Source organism: Globicephala melas, chromosome 8 (assembly GCF_963455315.2).
Source record: "Globicephala melas chromosome 8, mGloMel1.2, whole genome shotgun sequence".
Lineage (NCBI taxonomy): Eukaryota > Metazoa > Chordata > Mammalia > Artiodactyla > Delphinidae > Globicephala > Globicephala melas.
Genome location: NC_083321.1, coordinates 89,593,307 through 89,614,389, shown reverse-complemented (window position 1 = coordinate 89,614,389; position 21,083 = coordinate 89,593,307). Strand labels below are relative to the sequence as shown.

Below are 21,083 nucleotides of genomic sequence, written 5' to 3'. Positions count from 1 at the left end.
AAGAATAAATGAGAATTTACCATTTGATCAAAGTTGTATTTCAGTTTAGTGAGACAGATAGTTTATTAAAAAATGGTGCTAGCAAAATTGGCTATATGGAATAAGACAAAGTTAGATTCCTGCTTCATACTTCATACAGAGATACATTCCAGATAAATTAAATCCCTATATGCAAAAGGTAAAACAATAAAAATGTTAGAAGAAAATTTACAAGAAGACTTAAATATTCTCAGGAAGCTCATAATGCATAAAGGAAATGATTGATAAATTTTACTACATATAAATGTTAAATTCTGTATGGTAAACAATGCCATAAACAAAGTCAAAAGATAATATTATACTGGCAGAAAATATTTGCAGTACATTGGCAGACAAGGAGCTAATACAAAGATTTTTTTTACAAAGAAAAAAAGAACATAATAACAGAAAAAGAGTAAAAAATATGAATAGGCAGTTTATGGAAGAAAAGGTGCAAGTTGTTAATAAACATAAAAATATGTATTGCTTAATCTCCCTAATAGTGGAATGGAAATCACACCATCAAAGTAGAACTTTTCACCCCTAGGGTTGACAGAATTCAAAGATTTGTGTAAGACACTTTCGGTAAGAAAATGCAAAGGTAGTCTCCTTCATCGCTTTAGTGAGTTTTTTAGAAAGTAATCTGCAGCTCTATAGTTAGGCTAAAATATACATCGCTTTGACCCAGGTGTCCCACTTTTTAATTCCTTACTATGTGATATCAACAGTGTGTATGTTTGCATGTATGAGTACTGTATATACTTGCATACTGGAATGTGCATCATTTGAAGAATGGTGCAGCTATTGAAAAGAAATGAACTGGAGCTAGATATAGTGACCTCAGAGATGGCCACAATCTATTTTTAAGGGATAAAAAAGTTACATGTAAAATCTATAGCATAAACCCATTTTATAAAAAAGGAAGTAGCCCCTTATATGAATGTTATATTAGTTTGCTAGGGCTTCCATAACAAAATTCCACAGGCTCTGTGGCTTAAACAATAGAAATTTATTCTCTCACAGTTTTGGAGGCTGGAAGTCCAAGATCAAGGTGTTAGTAGGTTTGGTTTCTCCTGAGCCCTGTCTCCTTGCCTTGCAGACAGCCTTCTTACTGTCCTCACATGGCCTTTCTTCTCTGCTTGCTTATCCCTGGTGTCTCTCCTTTTCTTAAAAGGACACTAGTCATAGTGGATTAGGGCTCCACCGTTATGACCTATTTAAAGGCGAGCCCTGTCTCCGAGTACAGTCACACTGGAGACTAGGGCTTCAACATATGAATTGTGGGGGACACAGTTTAGTCTATATCATGTGTCTGCGTGCGTGCATGCATGTGTGCGTGTGTATATTATTAATGTAAGGGAGGAAGAATACAAACCAAACTCTTAACTCTGGTTACTTGGACACAGAGAGAGAGAGAAGCTTGTGGGTATGGAGAGGGAAAATTAGGCTTTCTCTTTGTAAACTTCCGTGGTGTTGGCTTTGTCACAAGAAGCATATTTTGCTTTTGCCATGAATGATTTTCTAGAAAGTATACACTACTAAAATTTACCAAGAAATAGAGACTCTGAACATACAAGTAGTTGTAGAAGAAATTTGGAAGGTGGTTAAAGATTTTCCGCTAAAAAGGCCACCATCAGGCACGTACGGTTTGTGGCTACATTCTAGGTACTCTTCAAATTACAGATAATCCCTTTGATAATCAAGCTCTTTTGGTCAATAGAAAAAGATGGATAAGTGCCCTAATTAATTTTTTAAAAACCAGCATAAATTTGCTACCAAAATGTATGGAATGATTTTATCAAGTCATTTTATCGCTAGCTAAATTTACAAGCTCAGATCCCCTTAAAATCACATTTTGGGTTGGACTTTTAATTGTGATTTCAGGTGACTAATTTTGTCAATTCTTCTTTGAGAGGAAACTTGACAAATTCCTAATGTATTTGTTGAAATTTCTCTTAATATTGTCTGCTTTATCATCTTAAAAATTTTTTTGCACAGCAAGAAAAGTTTTGTTTTGCTCTGTTTTAGCAAGCTGCAGCTGCCATTTATTGTAAAATTTGTGGCATATTTTCTTCCAGTCTGTATTTTCCTTTACTGTTCTGCCAGTTCTTCTAGCTTCTGCACCTTCACTTGATTCTGCATCAATAGTGTGCCTTAGTTTTAAATTTAAAAGTTTGTTTATAATCATTTTTTTAAGCTAGAAAAATATATCATAGTGAAAATAATAAGCATTTCAATTTTACTACCGTTTTCAGTTTATTATAGGTATCACTGTAACCTGTGCTGTATGTGAAAAATATCCAAATAAATGCATTACAATGTTACACTGGTGCATAGGAAAACAAAGTCATTCCAGTGGAATGAATCTGTTTACACTGACTACATCGAAGGTGTGTTTATAAGAAATACTAGAAGTGATACACATGCCTGATGTGAGCACTATAGTACACATAATAGCTTATATGATGTGATGGTTAAAGTGAGGCATAGTCTTTTCAAAGCAACAAAACTGTGTTTAACAGAAAAGTATTTTACGCTACTTCCTCTTTTTTTTTTTTAGTTTAAAATTTTAATTCAAAAAACGTACAGAGGTCCCATGTACTCTTCACCCAGTTTTCCCCAATGTTAGCATCTTGTGTAACCATAGTATAGTATCAGAACCAGGAAATGGACTTTGTTATGATTCACAGAGCTTATTCAGATTTCTCCAGTTTTACTTGCACTCATTTGTATGTGTGAATAGTTCTGTGCAATTTTGTTACATGTGTAGATTCATGTAACTACCACCACAATCAAGATACAGAACTGTTCTATCACCACAAGGCTCCCTTGTGCCACCCATTATAACCACACACCCTTGCTTCCATTTTTAAACTTAATTTGAAATTGCTTAAAATTAAAAAAAAATTGAGTTCGTCAGTCACACCAGCCCCATTTCAAGTGCTCAGTAGCAAAATGTGGCTGGTTCCTATCATATCGGACAGTGTAGGCCTAGACTTCAGATATTGTAAGATATCTCAAGGCTCCGAGGTAATATGGTCACTTTCTTTTAAGGTTCTTATATATTGTTTAGTTAATTAATGGTATGTTCTAAATATAACTCCCTCAAAATGTGTTAGAAAAAGCCACCCTAAAATATACCATGGAAGAGACACTGAAGTATTCTGTTTGGTAGGCTAGATATTATGCTATAATGTAAGGTGTTTATTGATATTTTACTTAGGATAAACACTCAGATCCTTTGCAGAGATGAAAGAAATATATTTAGTATTGGAGAACTTGGACTTTATTCTAAACTAGTTTCAACGTGGTATGCAGAACTTCTGAGTGCTTCATATAATCAGATCTGTAGATGATTATAATGTAGGTGGCTTAATACCTTATTGTTACAGAGAACAGGCAGTCATACAGTGCAGATGATTCATTTGAGCAGTGAAAATAAAATAATAATTGTGTCATGCTTTTCCCATGTAGTCTGTTGAGATAGCTATAGAATTATTCGTGCTGTTTTCTTCCCTGTCATCTTAAAATTAAAGAATTCTAGAAAACTAGGGAATTTGAGAATATGTCCAGACTGTGAAGAGTTTCTTGTTTAAAACTTTTTCTTTTGAATTCAGATTTGCCTCTTGTTGCTGATGTAGAAAATGAGAAAACATGCAAGATCGTATTGGCTGAGATGCTTGGTGACATGATCTGGGAGGACTTGTCCGAGTGCCTCATTAAAAATTGTTTGGTTTATTCTATCCCAACAAATAGCAGCAAGTTACAGCAGTATGAGGAGGTAAGAGCAGAGGTGTCACAGAGGGTTTGAAGAGACCGTAGGTTCCTGTTGGCGTCACTTGTTTACCTTGGAGATCTTTTGTTCTTTAGTGACATCTTTAAGAAAATTATTCATAAAGTGTGGAGGCAGATTCCCTCTGACTTCATGTCTCTTCAGGCTTCCTACCTTTTGATTGGGTGGGGAAGTATGTTTCGTTATTAAGTATGTTTTCTTTAGTAAGATACTTTTGAAGAACAATTGTTTTTCTATTGGTGTCAGCTATAGTAGCTACTATGTGACGCTTTACTTTTTGGCTTCTTTTTAGTGTTTCCTCAAACACTACAGTAAGCACAGGAGTCCCCCTTTATCTCTGGGGCTACGTTCCAGTTCCCCCAGCGAAGGCCTGAACCTGTGGATAGTACTGAACCACAGATGTCCTATGTTTTTTCCTATACTAATGGGCAGGTAGTGTATATAGCATGGATATGCTGGACAAAAGGATGATTCCTATCCTGGGCAAGACAGAGCAGGACGGCGCAATATTTCATCATGCTACTCAGAACAGCACACAGTTTAAAACTTAGGAATTGTTTGTTTCTAGAATTTTCCATTTAATATTTTCAGACCATGGTTGACTGTGGGTAACTGAAGCCGAGGATAAGGGGGGACCTACTGTCTATTTATTTAAAAATGTTTGCACCTTTACTAAGCAGAGTCAAAAACTTCTAATGAAGATGCTCTTCCTAATGAATTTAAGGCTAGAAAAAATGAATAATATTTTCATACCTAGTAACTGATGGTCTTTTCTAAAACTTAAATGACCAGCTGGTCCTTGTTCTTTCCTATACATTGGATTTGAAATTTTAATATTGGAAAGGAACATATGTATTTGATTCTTTTACTTTTTTTTCTCTTGCGTTTCTTTCTCAGATCATACAGTCCACTGAAGAATTTGAAAATGCCTTAAAGGAGATGAGGTTTCTAAAAGGAAATACTACAGACTTGCTGAAATATGCCCGTAACATCAATTCTCATTTTGCTAACAAGAAGTGTCAGGATGTGATTGTGGCAGCTAGAAACCTAATGACCTCTGAAATTCACAACACTGTGAAGGTATTGGGGGTTACAGGGTGTTACCTTGTATTAGGAAGCAGCTCATTTTTGAGATGATTATGATAGAGTGGAAGAGCACTGACAGTTGCTGAGCTCATTGAGGCGAGTTATTAATCTTCTTAAACATTAGTTTTCTCATCTTTAAAGGGGTCCTAATTCCTACGTCTTTTACAGGGTATTGTGGGGTCCAGATGAGATAATGCACATAAAAGCATTGTATAAATTTAAAAAGTCTACGTGAATGTAATAGATTACTGTTGTTGAAATCAGAGAGTATATCAACCTATAGAGTTTTCTCAACTTTATCACTTGAATTTTTAGTACACAGTTTCGTGACAGGTATTGTTATATCCAGAGATTATATCCTGTTGTGAAATGTTGACTTTATTGCTTACGCTAATAGAGGTGCTAGTTTTGAAGTTAATAAAAACAAACAAAAAGATGTGATCTTTGTATAGTATAAACAATTACCTGTAAAATCCGTGGACAAATTAATTTGCATTGAGGGTAATTTACTCCTTTGACCTTAAATAATTCTGTGTATTTTTTTTAACATCTTACATATATAAAATAATATTTGACAAATGTAAGGTGTTACTTAGATTAAAAGAAGACATACACTAAAGTAATCCCTTAATAGAAAATTCCTCAGCCATTTATCTGTTATCGCTGAGAGGACTGCGCTCTTCCTCCCTCTGTCCTTTCTGTCATCCCCCGTTTTCCTGGGGCTAGATACCCTGTTATAGTGTCCACTTCAGTAAAATATTAAATTAGCCATTTGAGGTGCACAGATCTTAGCACATTTTGATGTAATCTTGGGTGATTAAGGGAGCCGAAATGCACTCAGTACCGGGAACTGGGCTGCAGGTGTTTTTCACATGAATATCACTTATGTCACTCTTGTGCACAGAATCCAGTGGCTTCCCGTCTCATTCAGAGAAAGACCCAGTAGCCTTGCAGTGGCCTGCACGGCCTCCTGTGAACTGTCCCCTTGTTGCCTCTGACTCCATCTCCTGTTGCATTCCTCTTCAGTCACTCTGCTCATTTGCCAGGCCGACTCGGCTGCAGGACTTTTGAACCTCTTTTTCCCTCTGCTTGGGATATTACCACCGATGTGCTCCCTTTCCTGACTACTCTTTTAAGATTGTGACTTCCCGCTATCTCCTGTACTCTTTCCTTGCTTTATTTTTCTTCATACCACTTATTATCATTAAATAGTCTATATGAATTATTTATTGTTTTTCCCCTCTAGAAAATAAGCTCTATGAGGGCAGGGTTGGTTTTTCTTTTTCCTGTTTGTTTTGTTCTTTACTGTTTGGTTTACTGTTGTATCTGTAGCATCAAGAAAATACCTGGTGCATACTACTATGTACTTAGTAAATATTTGGTAAATGAATTAATATATATCCCATTAACTCTGTTATAACTCCTTGTTATAAATAGGATTGTTACTGGATCACTTTGTGGCTCTGGGCTAAATCTTTTAACCTTGTTGGACCTCATTTTCCTCTTCTGTAATATGACAGAATTGAACTAGATAATCTCTGAACTCCCTATTCAACTAGTTCTGACATTTTATAAGACTGTATTTTCCCCCCAAGTACCCAAATCCTAATGATGTAGCTTCCTCTAGATCAGAGTTTCTCAGCAGTGCCACTGTTGACATTTGCGGCCAGATAATTCTTTGCTCTGGGGGCCTGTCCTGTAGGATGTTTAGTAGCATCCCTAATCTCTACCCACTAGATGCCAGTAGCACCTCTCCCAGTTGTGATGTTTGTATTCTCATTTAAATGTCATTAACAGCCCTATGAAGTAGACATTATTATACCATTTTACAGATGGCAAGTCTCATGACTTAAACATTTTTATTAGAATTGGAGCTTCTTCTGTCAGAAATTTTCCATAGAGGTCCAGTATGTGCAGAGCAGAGCTGCTCTTCTTGCAGTAGGAACCTGCTGCTTCCACCTGCTTAATCTCTCCTTTTATTGGTCCCTGAGGCATCTTCGAGAAGCAAGGTTTGAAAACCATTATTGTAGTGCAGTTTCTTCATATTACAATGAGAAAATTGAGTTCAAGAGAGGTTAAATGACTTTGTTAAAAGTTAGGGTAGAAAATATCACTGATGTTTCCAAACTAGAAGCCTAGTGTTCTTTCCTTTAGTCTTGACCAAGTCTGGGAATTTTCATTCTGTATAAATGTTAGGGAAGCTTTTTTGGTTTTTGTTTGGAATTTTGTTTTTAAGAGCAGTATAAGCTAGCCTGAATGTGTTGTTTCTTTGAGTAAGCCAACACGTGTTTCTGGTGGGAAATAATTTGTTTAATGACAGTGGAACACAAGTCATACTGGTGTGTGTTAATCTAATAGTCTCATCTGAGAAAGAGGATTTTTGAAGGTCCTTTCATTTACCTAAAATCTTAGGCCAGTTTCACAGCTTTGCTGTTTCCACCAAGAGTGAGAGTGCACAGAAGAACTAGAAGAATGGCACAGTAAAGAGATTGCTTATTTCTTATGACGTGCTTTCACCCAAGATTGAGTAGTCATTAAAGTACTGCCATGTTTACTCAAATCTTTTAATTATTCTGTAGATCCACAGCTTAATCATCATGGAAGCAACTGGTATCTTATTCCTCACTGTATGCTTGCATTTGGATTATTCTGAGGACAGTGCATTTTCTTTGTTTCTGTATTTGACCCTTAGATTACTCCTGCTTCTAAGATAAGTGTGCCAGATTTACCTAGTCCTGCTGAGGGTGACAAACTACAAGTACGGAAAGTGTCCACAACTCAGTACAACGAAGTGATGAATTTAGAGCCTGAAAATACGTTGGACCAACATTCCTTTTCTTTGCCCACATGCCGCATCAGTGAATCTGTGAAGAAATTAATGGAACTCGCCTATCAGACTTTACTGGAGGCAACAACTAGCAGTGATCAATGGTACGAGTTCTGAGTCCTCTGGAAATGGCAATGACTTGGTTAAATGTATATCTAAACTAGATATTTATTAAGAAAATTAACTGGAATTCTTTGGGTTTTCTTATCTTATTAGTTAATATTTTTTTCCCTTGAGAAAAGTATAGTACACACGTATGTATTAACAATTAACTTTTATTTACAATAACATACAATCTTACAACAAGGTATGAGCAATAAAAGCATTGTATGGATAGACAAATGGGTTTGACATTAAAAATTGTTAGTCACTTTTTAACAAAAAGCCCTTTAATTTTTGTTTACTTTTAACTTTATTTGACTTCAGTGATATTACATGAGAAAGTGCTTGTGAAGAACTTAGAATGCTGCCTGGGAAAGAATTGATGCTCAGCTGTTTATCAGTATTGGTGGTGGTGGTCTTAGTGATAGTTGTACCATCTGTTTCAGCATGCTCTGGCCCTTTAGCTTAACGTCCATTTTACCTTTTGAAATCTAGGCCCTAATTAATTTACATTTTAAATGTTAATTTTAAAGCAATAATAGTTTATTGGGTAGCCAAAGGTAGAAGGAAAAGAATGGAATGCACCAAAGTTCTGATTTCTCCCTTTCAAGAAGCTTTCTCCTAATCAATATTGTATTCAAGGTACCCAAACTCAATCCATATACTTGCACATTTGTACTGAATCTCTTTTTGTTTAGTAGGCTCTTCCCATACTCCTAAACTTTATAAATTGAGGAGGAAATGGTAGCCAGTAGCTCAAATTGATTATAGAGCAGATTTTAAAAAGCCTCTTTAATTTGAGTCTGTGTGTAGTAGTATTTTTACTTTTCATCCTCATATAGAAAACAGTTTCAGTTAGGGCTTGACTTAAATTGTGTCTTCCGATGGGCTTCTGGAGTTTCAGTTTTTATCTCCATGTACAAACTAACCCCTTTATTTCATTCTGCTCTAGAAAGAACATGTTCACTAAGATACTTCCTTGACTTGAATGAATCATTATATTCACAAGTCCATCCAGTTTTAAATCTAAGTAGGAAGAAAAATACATGTAAAAGGAATTATGCACTCCTTTGGCAGAATAATATAGGAGTGACTGTTTCATTACATGGCATTCACCTGAAACGTACCAGACCAGAAGTTAGGGATGCAAGGCAATTTTTCCTAAGAGAATACCAAACAATATTTTTGTATACTGAATGTCTATGGACATTCTTCCCACCAAAAAAATAGTTTCAACAGGATAAACAAAAACACAACTACATTACAACAACTCACTTTTCCTATTATCAAACTTCAAACAGCAACACATGAAATAATCTAGTCAGGTATCATAGTAATCAAGTTGTAACAGTGTTTCGGGGTATAGTGCTCATGACTAATTTTTAAAAGTTATTTGTGGAATTCCTGTGATGTATTCAAGGTACATAATTTAAAATATTCTTATGTAGAAGTAAGCTACACAAACCTTATATTTGCTCTTCCTAAGTGCTTTTTAATAATGATCTTTGGTGTTCTAAGACCAGATTTAAAGGGCAAGAAAACTTGAGGTTGGATTCTGTCCTAGAAATGTTGATTCATCTCCTTGCATTGGGGTGAGAAGGAGGGAAGGTGGAGGCTGAAAGGCAGGCTGGTTCCGACAGCACCAGTGAGTGCCTTTATTGATACCTTGCCCTTTGCACAGTGTGTCAGTGAGGAGGTGACATTTGCTCGAGGCTTAGCTCCATTTGTCACTGAAGGGGTACTCTGGGTACTGGCAGAACACAAACTGACAAATGGAAAAGAGGCTTTGGGTTGAATGCTGCTATTCTTAATATTATTAATGGGTCCAGGTTTTTAGACCTGTAGTCTAGTTAGTGAATAACTGCTGAGAATCTATGCCATCTAGAGGAATGGTGTTCTCAGCAGTGACCAAGGCATCTGTTCTCTCCAGCTGTAGTTTTTGCTGCTGACTCTCCCTTCAGGTGCACTGAGTTTGAATTTTTTTTCTCATTGCCAATATATCCTTCTGCATTTCTGTTGAAACTGTGTTTTCCTTTTAGTGCTGTTCAACTTTTCTACTCAGTGAGGAATATCTTCCATTTGTTCCATGATGTTGTACCAACATATCACAAGTATGTGCCACTGTGTCTGACTTCTGTGTAATATTGTAGGTCTAAAATGTTTGTGAGTCCGGTTAAAACCAGTAATTTTGTATTCCCACCAAAGATAATTGGTTACTAAAATTCACAGTAAAATGCAGTAAACATTTACATTACATGTTTAAAGGACATTGGTCATTTATTAATAAATTAATAAGGGTACTATAATCTTGCAGTATAGTAGGTGACACAGATTTAAAGACTCAAAAGGACTTTACCCTGTTACTGATGGTAGGTGCTTGCAGAACTGCCTCACTTTATTTGGTTACAAAACAAAAGGTCATCCGTCACTCCATATTGCTATCCAGTAAACATCCCACATTTTCCCTTGGCATTCATAGCTTTGCAGACTGAATACCACAAGAGATTGCTATTTAACTGTCGATCAGCCGCTCTTAGCAATCTTAAGCTGTATTTACCTAATGTCTTGGTTCTTTAAGGTTTCTCTTAATATTAATCTCAGAAGTTACTCATAACTTTAAGTCTCCAGGAGTTCTCTCTGTTATCCAAATTAAGTGTTTTGGATACCTTTTACAAATGTTTTAAATAAATATGTCAACAAAGCTATTCCTTAGTCAAGGACTCTGGTTTCAAAGAAAAAAATCAGTTTGTTGTTTGTAGTATTTTTTAGTTCAGATTTTTGAACAATTGAGATGTTTTTAAGTAGGGCCAGTTATTGTTTTTATTCTAAAAGACAGCTTATTTATTGTAAACATTATTTTTATTTGTATTCTCTTTGCTGTGGCTTAAAACTTTTATTTCACTTTCTACTTAGGTAAAGGAAAAAAAACATCTTCGGGTCAGTTAATAGCCACGTCCTTGGGGATTCAGAGACAGTTGGCTTAGGGGTTTTCATGCTTAGAAACATTTTTCACACTGGTGTGGAGTTAGATTTGCCTCTTTTTCCGCATTGTGTGATCTGGGAACTTTATGCTAGACCAGTGGTTTATAAACTTCAGTGTGTATCAGAATCACCAGGATACCTTGTTAAACTACAGATTGCTGGGTCCCATGCCTGAGGTGTCTGATCAGTAGGGCTGGGGTAAAGCCTAGAATTTTTAACAGATTTCCAGGTGATGCGGATGTTGCTTGTCAGGGGACCACACTTTGAGAACCACCGTTCTAGATTAGCGTTCACAGCTTTGGCAGTAGTTTAGACTCTTTTATGGACCTTGAAGAATATATATGCTTAGGCCCTACCCCTAGAGATTTTGATTTATAGGTATGGTTTAAGATTAAACATATCTCTGTTTTTTAAAGCCCTACAGTGATTCTGATGTGTAGCCCAAAGTGAGGACAACTGTCTTAAGATTGTTAGTTTCCAATTTTATATATTCTAGCCTGACATTGAATCAGCAAATTAGGAAGTATTAATTGAATGACTGCTAGTGGATATGTAGCAGAGGTATAAGACAAGATCTCTTCCCAAGCTGGGTAGGTAGACTAATATGTGCAGAAGAATTAGAGCAGTGATTTTCAATCTTTTATGAAAATTTAAAATCACATGGGAAGATTTTAAAACATATAAACGCCCTGGCTTCACTCAGAGGTTGTGATTTAATTTGTTTGGGGTGAAGTCTAAGCGTCTCTATGTTAAAATTTCTCAGGTGACCCTAATCTGTAGCCAGCTTTGAAAACTAGTGAATTAGAAAATAGTTGAGTGCTTCATTGTACAAATGAAATGGGGATTTGGTGAAAGGGGAAGCAAACATGTATTTCCACAGAGTTATCAGTGTTAGATTTCAAGGGAATTATTATGTACAGCTATGCCAGGTTTCTAGTATAAAGACTTGACACAGGTAAACATCTTGATTCCCTTGTTGTTTTTTGTTAATCACTAGGATAGTTTTAAAGGATAAGGTCCCATGCAGGCAGAACAACCTCAGGGACTGAGTGGGCGTGCTGAGGTTATGCCTCGTTATGTACAGCATTTATACAGTAGACAATGGTTAACACCTAGAAATACATTAAAAGAGTAACTTTTCATCAACCTCAACTTCAATAACAGGAGATTTCTTTCTTTTCCTACGCTTCCTCCTGACCCAGGGAGAACCTTCAAAAACTGCCCCAGTTGGCTGCCATTCACCTCAACAACTGTATGTATATTGCGCACCACTTGCTGACCCTCGGGCATCAGTTCAGATTGCGTCTTGCCCCCATTCTGTGTGATGGCACTACTACTTTTGTGGATCTTGTACCTGGCTTCAGGAGACTTGGTAACTGATACTTTAAATTTAGGAAGCATATTGATAATGCAGCTTATCAGACTAGTATCTTTGTAATTTATGAATGCAGCAGTTAGAAATTAGGTGGTGGTCCTGAGCTGTATTGGAAAGTGGGAGGGCGTTTAATTTGCAGGTGTTCCCAGTTACTTAGTTTTATAAAGTGAATGCAGTCTTTTGAAAGCATTACTTTTTCATGACGTGATTTCATGGTACATTAGTGTTCCAGACTGCATTTCTGGTGTGCAGTGAATTCACCAAATCAGAGTTATGTCAGTAGAGTGACACATACTAAGATGTAGTGTGACCATTCTGTTAGCATTGTTGGTAAGAGCTCACTAATGACAGTGCTTATTCTTTTGCAAAACCTCAAACTAGCTCCCTTCTCTTCTACCTCCTTTAGCTTTACTTCTGATTATTAAAAATCAAAAGAAATATAGGGTAAGTCAATAGTGATAGCCTAAGAAAAGCAGAGAATCTATATGATTTACTTAGCTTTTCAATTCCTGACTTTTCCCTTAGGTGGTGTAGATATATCAGAAAAATAAGCAGTTACTTCTACTGTACAAGCAGTTTTTCTTATCTGACTCTGGACAAACTGTTGGAAAAGACTTACTATCCTGAGGGTGGGCTTGGAGGGACCGGCTAATGTATTAGCAGTGATGTTTCTAGTAACCTTAGGGCAACCTTATGATGTTATCTAACAAGCAGTTGTTTTCAAATAGGCAGAATCAGATATTTGGTTCATGCTTGTCTCTCCTCTTCCACCCTGGTTTTGCATTGTGTAATTGAACAACTTTTAGAATTCTTTATTCTCTTTTCTTATTATAGGGACAGAGTGTTTTTTGGCCCAAATGCGGGCACAGAAAGGAGAACTTCTGGAAAGATTATCAAGTGCTAGAAACTTTTCAAACATGGACGATGAGGACAATTACTCTGCAGCAAGTAAAGCAGTCCGACAGGTGGGAGGCTGTTGTTCCCTCTGGAATTTGTACTCTTCCTTTAGATGCTCCCCCACCTTGTTTTTTAAGCAGCAAAGAGTATGTAACAGGTAGCTCAGTTCATTCCCCAGAACTCCCATTGGAAAATGTGGCTACCTTTTACAGTCTTGTATACGATCTTTCCCTTCCCCTACCCCACCAAGTCAACAGGAAGCTATCTTCCCATCAAGCCACTAGTGATGGGAATAATAAGTCTGTCATAGCAAGTATTTAACCCATGAACTTAGGTTTGGGAAATTTGAAATACTAGCTTTCGTCTTAGAAAAATGCCTCCCTCTCCTAAGTGACTTATCTTTTTACTAGTTTTCCCATCCTCAGAATAAGTCAGTTTTTCATCTAGCAGAGATATCACTAGGGTGAAATATTCAAGAAGCACATGTTCTTGATTACTTTACCTCACCGTCATATAACACTTCTTCTCACACACACACACAAACACAATAAATGTAAATCTAGAAAAATGTGAGTTGTAACAATCTCTCTTCCATGTAAATATCTGTATTCTTCTGACAGGTACTGCACCAACTAAAGAGACTTGGAATTGTGTGGCAGGATGTCCTGCCAGTGAACATATATTGCAAGGCTATGGGGACTTTACTCAGTACAACAATTTCTGAGATCATTGGCAGAATCACTGCGCTAGAGGTAAGGGCCATTAGATGCCTCACCAGACTTGAGATGCAGTTCTTGTTCCAGATTGTCACTTTCCTAAGGGAGTGATGTTGAAGTCTCATCTTTAGTCAACACAGATGGTAGAAGAAATTGTTCATGTGTCATGTCTAACTCATTATACTGTTATTTTTTTCACTTTTCTCTTAATTCTGTTTTGCTGGAGACTTGCTAATCTCTATCTTTCATACCTGTATAAGAAAGCAGGGTTATGCTGCTTCTCCATCTAGCATCTGTGTAAATTATGAATGAGGAAGTTGGAAATGGGGCAGTGCTCCCAAAATGTAAAGTGTGAAGTCATATATACTTAACATGTACGTGAACTAAATAATTTAGTAAAGTGAAATGCAGCCTTGTGCAGGTACCACTTTACCAACACACATGTGTGATCCTACAGGAAAGTTGCCTGGACTCTGCCAACTGATACCTCTAAAGTATAGATTGGCTAAACCCTGTGATAACGCTCCCTGCTTTGCAGCAAACTGCACCACATTCTATTGGAGAAATGGATTTTTTCATGCAGGCAAACTAAATTACCGACAATCTGTTGAAACATATTTTGTGTCATTCTAGCTTTAGGAGTATTGTCAGAACTGATGAAATCTAGTGTCTAGTAAGGTGTGCTAAATTGGTTGGAAAACATCTTGCTGTGGCTGACCCCCTGAATAGTATACACCAAAGGTCTGCTTTTTACTTACTGCTAAGCTGGCCCAATTCTGTTCTGTTGTGTTCCCTTTGTGCAAAATCAGGACATCTCTACTGAAGATGGTGATAGATTGTATTCCTTATGCAAAACAGTGATGGATGAAGGACCTCAAGTATTTGCACCTCTGTCTGAAGAAAACAAGAACAAGAAATATCAAGAAGAGGTTCCGGTCTACGTGCCAAAATGGATGCCATTCAAAGAATTGATGATAATGTTACAAGCCAGCCTGCAAGAAATTGGGGATCGGTGGGTAAAATCCTTCTATAGGATTTATATATCTCTTCACAGCTATAAAAGAGTATTAGTGCCATTGAGGGCAGTGCTTCTCTCTGTTTCTTAATATTACTCAGGAAGGTTTCATATTGAGTAGCAGTAGGTGGGGCCTTTGCATGGTCTATCATAGTGTGGATCTCATGACCATTTTCTCATATTTGATAGCGTAAAGACTTCTTGTTTCTATTATTTTGGTCTTGAGCATGTTGTTTTGTCATGCTGTACGTATGATCTTGTACTTCTTGCACTTACAAGGAGTACAACCATCTGGCACCTGGATGGAAATTCTTGCCCATTTTAATCAACAGTGGATGCATTTGAAGATTGGCTTTGATATGTTAACAGAGAAGTGACTTTTATCTGTAAGAATATTCAGCATCAAACCATTGTTTGATTGACCAGCAGTTTTTCTACAGGGAGTAAAGTAGTTTTAGAGATTCAGCACCACACACGTAGAAAGGATTCATCTTTTCTTAAATATAGTAGATGATGTTTTCTCTCAATACCATCAGTTAATGTTGCTGTGCTCTGTAATTGTATGCTATGTCGTATCATACTGAGTGTGTGAAGGTCATTAATACTATGCAAAAACTGGATAGATGTGGGCTAGTTATACATCCTTGGACGCTTTTATTATTGTCTTGGTATATTTTTAACAAGCATGCATACCTTGCATAGGGAACTCACTGAATAGGCATTAAGGTCCATATCTATCCCTATAGCTACTTGTCTGTCTACTTTGGCTTGGTTTATTATAGATGCCCAATTACATTAGACTAGTTGTCCTAGATGTGTCTGGGTTGTTCCCAGCAAATACTATCCATTCTAAAACAAGGTAAATGAGATATTTTGCTTGAAAAAAAAATCACATCAAAATACCTCTAACTACATTTAGTATAAAATTTGATTTATTCATTTGTTATTTACAAGTCCTTAGTGAGTTATGTCTTCAGGTAAGACTCCAGAGGGCAGCAGATAAGAATTTTTCTTTCGGCTGTTAAAGGGCCCTCTTGCAACCCAAGAATGATCGTTAATTCTTCGTTATGAGAAAAAGTACAATACTGATATATCTCAGCTTCTTTTCTTCTGCCTAGGAAGATTTTTTTCCTCCTAGAGATTTCAGTAAATATAAGGATAATAACTAATTGAGAAAAATTTTTTTACCAAGGACGCTATCTCCAGTTTTGTAGTTTAAACATTTAAAAATTATAAAATATACATGTGAAAGAGTACAGTATATATAACATATATTCACAGTTTAAAGAAAGAGTGAAATAAATGTTCATGTACCTATTGCTCAGCTTAAAAATATTAGCACTACCTTTGAAGACCCTTATGTACCCTTTTCCAAATCGTCCTCGCCAGAGGGGTAACCACTATCTTGAATTTTGTGTTATTTATCTCCTTGCTTTTCTTTATAGTTTTACCACATTTGCACATATCCCTAAATGGAGTCTTCTATAACTTGCTTCTTTTGTTCAGAAAATTCTTTCGTGAAGGTATCTGTAGCTGCAGTTCATTTTCACTGCTGTATCATATTCCATTATATAAATATTTCATAGTTTTTTTAAAAAACTGAGTTATAATTAACATACAATATTATATTAGTTTCAGGTGTACAACATAGTGATTTGATATTTTTATACATTATGAAAAGATCACAGCAGTAAGATCAGTTACCATCCATCACCAAAGTTGTTACAGTATTATTGACTGTATTCCTCATGTGTATGTTACATCCCTGCCTGTGACTTATTTATTTTATAGATGCATATTTCATGGTTTATCCTGTTGCTTCACATTTTCACCAGTATTTGGTATTATCAGACTTTAAAATTTTTGCTAGTCTAGTTGCTATGAAATGGTAGCTCGTTGTCATTTTAATTTGTATTTCCCTAAATTCTAATGACATTGAGCATCTTTTTAGTGATCATTTTTCTTCTATTGTAAAATGCCTGTTTATATTTTTTTATATTGGGACTCTGTGTGTTTTTCTTTTTGAAGTATAGTTGATGCACAGTATTATTAAGTTACAGGTATACAATATAGTGATTCACAATTTTTAAAGGTTATACTCTCTTTATAGTTATTGTTGGCTATATTTCCTGTTGTACAATATAGCCTTGAGGCTTACTTTATACACAATAGTTTGTACCTCTTAGTTCCCTACCTCTAAATTCCCCCTCCCCGCTTCCGTCTCCCCACTGGTAACCACTGGTTTGTTCTCTGTAGCTCTGAGCTATTCATATTTTTTACCCTTTATTCTGCGGGGTTGTTTGTGATTTCATATGTATTTTTTGTACTTATCCTTTGTCAGTTAAAATGTGTTGCCTGTGGTTCACTTTTTAAAGTAGTTACAGATCCCATTACTCTGTATAACCATGTGAGGATGTGGTCATAATTGTCAAGTTCAAACGGGCTTAGTGAGTACAGAATGAGGGAGAACAGTTTTATCTTCCTAACTTGGTCTCTTTGTCTATGCTGTTACCAAAATGCAGCCAAGAAGGAGAAGATGTCAAAGATACTGACTGGTAGATTCGTAAAGAAGGGGAAGAATGCCAGAATTTGTTTTATTTCCATTTTAAACAAATACACTCTTGGGATCAAATACGCAATTTAAAAATCTGGCTTATACTTAATAGGAAATAGAAATTGTGTTTTTCATTTTGCAGGTGGGCAGATGGAAAAGGGCCCTTGGCAGCTGCGTTCTCTTCCAGTGAAGTAAAAGCTTTAATTCGTGCCTTGTTCCAGAACACAGAAAGAAGAGCAGCTGCCCTTGCCAAGATTAAATAGCTCCATCTTCCTGAGAAAGCCATTTCTTGAGCAGGTGGATTCCTTTCTTGGCGTAATTAGTCTTTAAAGACTTCTTGGAATCACCCGTTGGTTTTGGTGAACTGATATATCATGGAAGTTTGATTTCACCTAAGAACGCCTTACCTCCTGGCCTGTATGAGGCTTTGTTGAAGAACTGGTTGTTAGGATCAGATGTCAAATGAAGCACCTCAATTTGTTGACTTTTTAGCCACCCTCCCTTAATAAGAAACTGTAGGGTGACATTGTTTCATGTTGCTTCCAGGGCCCTCTGGGAACTGTGTCCATTGAAAATATAAGCCCTGGCCTTGGATCAAGGAATCCAGGTCATTCCAAGAGTCAGGATAAAGAATTTGTGAGAGATGGGAGATATATTTTGGAGGGCAAGGGAACCATAAATTGGTCTTGCAGGAATTAAGAAGACTTCCTTCAATATTTCTTTCCAATAAATAATGCTTTTCAGAGTTAAGGGTGAGTGTCTTTAATAACATGGGAACTTCGACAAAAGAGACCATCAAGTTTTCCTATCTTTCATGCCATTCTTTTTATCAACATTTATGATCCTCACAGAGGACTCAATGACTTACCGTCTTTCTTCATGACACTATCTGATAATTTAACATTTCTTTCAGTATAAAGTTTTGGCACTTTTTGCTATTTCTACTAAATTATATATTTTTTCTGGCTGAGCCACGTGGCTTGCAGGATCTTAGTTCTCCTACCAGGGATTGAACCCGGGCCCTCAGCAGTGAAAGCAAGGAGTCCTAACCACTGGACTGCCAGGGAATTCCCGGACTAAATTCTATTTTATTGGTTGGATTTTTTTTTTTTTTGTCTTCTCAAATTCCACTGTTTCTGTACCTTATCAAATGGCAAAGCTTTAAAATTTCAGTGTTCCTTTGGTATGTATGTGCCATGAGATGCTAACTCTGGGTTTGGTAGCCTAATCTTTTATTTGGTGGATGTGGGTAATCCTTCAGCTCAACTTTCTGTGTTTTTAACTCTTTGCAGCCATTGGAGGTTTATATTCTATTAAAATTATTCTCAGTAGGACTCTGGATTGTCTCTCTTCACCCTGAAATGTGGAATTCCGCTTGTGAAAAGAGGTAAAGAGTGCGATCGATCTTTGTGTGCCTTGGAGGAGATGCTGTCTGGAGGATGTTTTCAGTACAGTGGGCCTGCTTCCTTAGGCTTCAACCCCTGATCCCTGGCACACATTCTGCCTTCACCTTCTTGTTCTTAGTTTGAGCTCAGCCCCTACATTCTGGTTGCTTAGTTTTTCTTTTACCAATTTAGGGGTCATAGAAGAAAGAATTAGAAAGAAGATTGGTTTCTTTTTATAAGAGAACTCAGCTGTGGTTAGTGACAACCTATCTGTCTATACTCAGCATATCCTACTATGAGAACGCACAGAAAAAAGACTTGCCTGAACCAACTTTAGTTTTTTGAGAACAAAGTAGTTGTCTTTCTTGAGAGGGGGAAGGGACTATTTGCACAGGTGAAGAAAATACCTGTTTTGGAAAGTCCACACCATTTCAGCTAGCATTCTTTTTTCAGCAATTGAGGGGATGGGGAACTAAGAACAGAACTGAACTAAATGCCTTGCAGGACTGTTGCACACATAGCGTATTTCTTTTGTTCATAGAAGCTATTCCTGTTGCTTGACAGGTAGAGCAATTGGGGGGTGGGATCTCTTGTAACTGGAAAGCGCACTCCTCTCTCCTTCCCTTCCATCCCCCATTAGCACAGAAAACTGCATCATAGTTCTTCTGAGGCCCTGTAGACTCCATCCCTCGGGACTCCTTCCTCTGATGAATAGTTTGTATGTCATGGCACACAGAGTGGGCAGACTCCATCCTCTTCCCTGGCCAAGGCAATTGACAGCTGGTGGTTAAGTGGATATTCGTTCTGGTTAGGGACGAGCCATCTGGCTTAGCAACATGGGAGTTGGGTCTGGCAGCTCTTACAGGGACCTTGAAGGTACCTATTCAGATAGGGAACCTGAGATGGACCGGGAGGGGAGCCTGCTTCCTCTAGAAAGAGCGTGCGGATTATGTGAGTAAGGGAAACTTACGAGGCTTGACTCATTCAGTGGATCTGTAGGCCAACGGAAAGAAACCTCTTCCCAAATAACACCCAGAACTATACAAATGACTGGGAAATGAAATTCCAGAAAGGGTCCCCAAGATATTAGTAAAAAGGAAAGTTTTTGTTAAAAAGAACCTAAATCCCTTAGGTGACTTAATAGTGGCTGCTGTTACATTGTGGATCCTGAATTGTTGGAGACCCATTCATGGTCAGTTTTGCACTGGATTTCTCTCTGAAATGGGGATCCTCCAGATGGCATCTTTCCTCAGGCCTGGGAGCAGCACAAGGCATCTAGGCCTAGTCTGTGGAAATGGAAGCAGGGAGCCTGTCCATTTTACCCTGGGCTTACATTCTGGCCTTGATCAGCCCAGGAGGGTCATCCAGGCTCTGCATGCATCTATATTATAAACGGTGACATATCACTGAACAATCACTTGTGAATAGATCAAACAGTATTTTCTTTGATTAATAACATTGTGAAAAAGGATACGGATAATCCTCTTCCCATGCCTGCAAATACTCATGCTATCACTTAAGGCAACGACTCCCAGCCTTTTGTGGGGTTTCATTCTGTTGTTTATTTGATTTCCGAAGATTGTGTCTATCTTCTGAAAGTTCTGAGAGGTACACACACATCCTCTGGGGGTGTTTTTGTTATCAGAAAACTGGCCCAAAGGAGTAGTTTGCCCAAGCTCCACAGCTAGTTTGTGCCACGGAGAAATGAAGGCATGTATAGGAGTGACTTCTTAGTGAAGGAGGTAGCTGTAAATTCAGGAAGGAATAAGGCTTTTGGAAATTGCCTCCCATATAAAAAGTCTTGGCACAAAGTAGCCTTTTTAAATTGGGTTTTGATGCCCACGTTCTTCCTAATCATGGAACTGATTTTGAACATTGGTTTTGTGATAACTTCCTCCTAAAAATAGGCATTTAGCTAAAGCCTAAAGTTTCCTGAAAGTTACAAAGCCCCAATTTTGAGAAGTTTTTCAATTATACGGTTTAGACAGAAATTCCTCTCCTTGTCATGAGGAGTTTGGTTGAGAAGTTTGGGATGTCACGTGACATAACTGGAGCTAGGCTTAGATGTCTCAAAACCATGTTATGAAATCCCTGCCTCAAGTCTGGGGAGGAGGGCAATGATTCTGAGGAGCTATGTATAAGTTCTGCACTCCTCAGCAATCGGGTGCCCCAGATTTCTTGCGTAGTGCGAGAGAGCGAGGCGGGAGTGGATGGGTCTTAGCTACTCCTGCTGTTGAAGTAGGCACTAGTACCAGGGCCGAAGACACCTTCTCCCTCCCTTGTCTCAGCTTTGTAAGTGGTTCTAAAACTTCCTACGTTTATTCTACTTACAT

At 37.4% G+C, this 21,083-nt stretch overlaps 1 protein-coding gene across 2 annotated transcripts in view; it reads left to right on the top strand.

The window, feature by feature from the left end:
• ZW10 (zw10 kinetochore protein) overlaps positions 1 to 18,685 on the top strand; it is a 33,069-nt gene extending 14,384 nt beyond the window's left edge. Inside the window, exons 8-16 of one of the 2 annotated variants that reach the window (XM_030837307.3) lie at positions 3,636 to 3,799; positions 4,709 to 4,891; positions 7,590 to 7,828; positions 9,866 to 9,937; positions 12,011 to 12,180; positions 13,018 to 13,148; positions 13,701 to 13,832; positions 14,606 to 14,808; positions 17,508 to 18,684. In XM_030837307.3, coding sequence (XP_030693167.1) covers positions 3,636 to 3,799; positions 4,709 to 4,891; positions 7,590 to 7,828; positions 9,866 to 9,937; positions 12,011 to 12,180; positions 13,018 to 13,148; positions 13,701 to 13,832; positions 14,606 to 14,808; positions 17,508 to 17,628 — 1,415 coding nt within the window. In that variant the 3' untranslated portion in view covers positions 17,629 to 18,684. Of the gene's footprint in view, positions 1 to 3,635; positions 3,800 to 4,708; positions 4,892 to 7,589; positions 7,829 to 9,865; positions 9,938 to 12,010; positions 12,181 to 13,017; positions 13,149 to 13,700; positions 13,833 to 14,605; positions 14,809 to 17,507 lie in introns of both variants that reach the window. The other variant, XM_070046197.1, reaches the window with a different exon arrangement.
• The last annotated feature ends 2,398 nt before the right edge of the window (positions 18,686 to 21,083 follow it).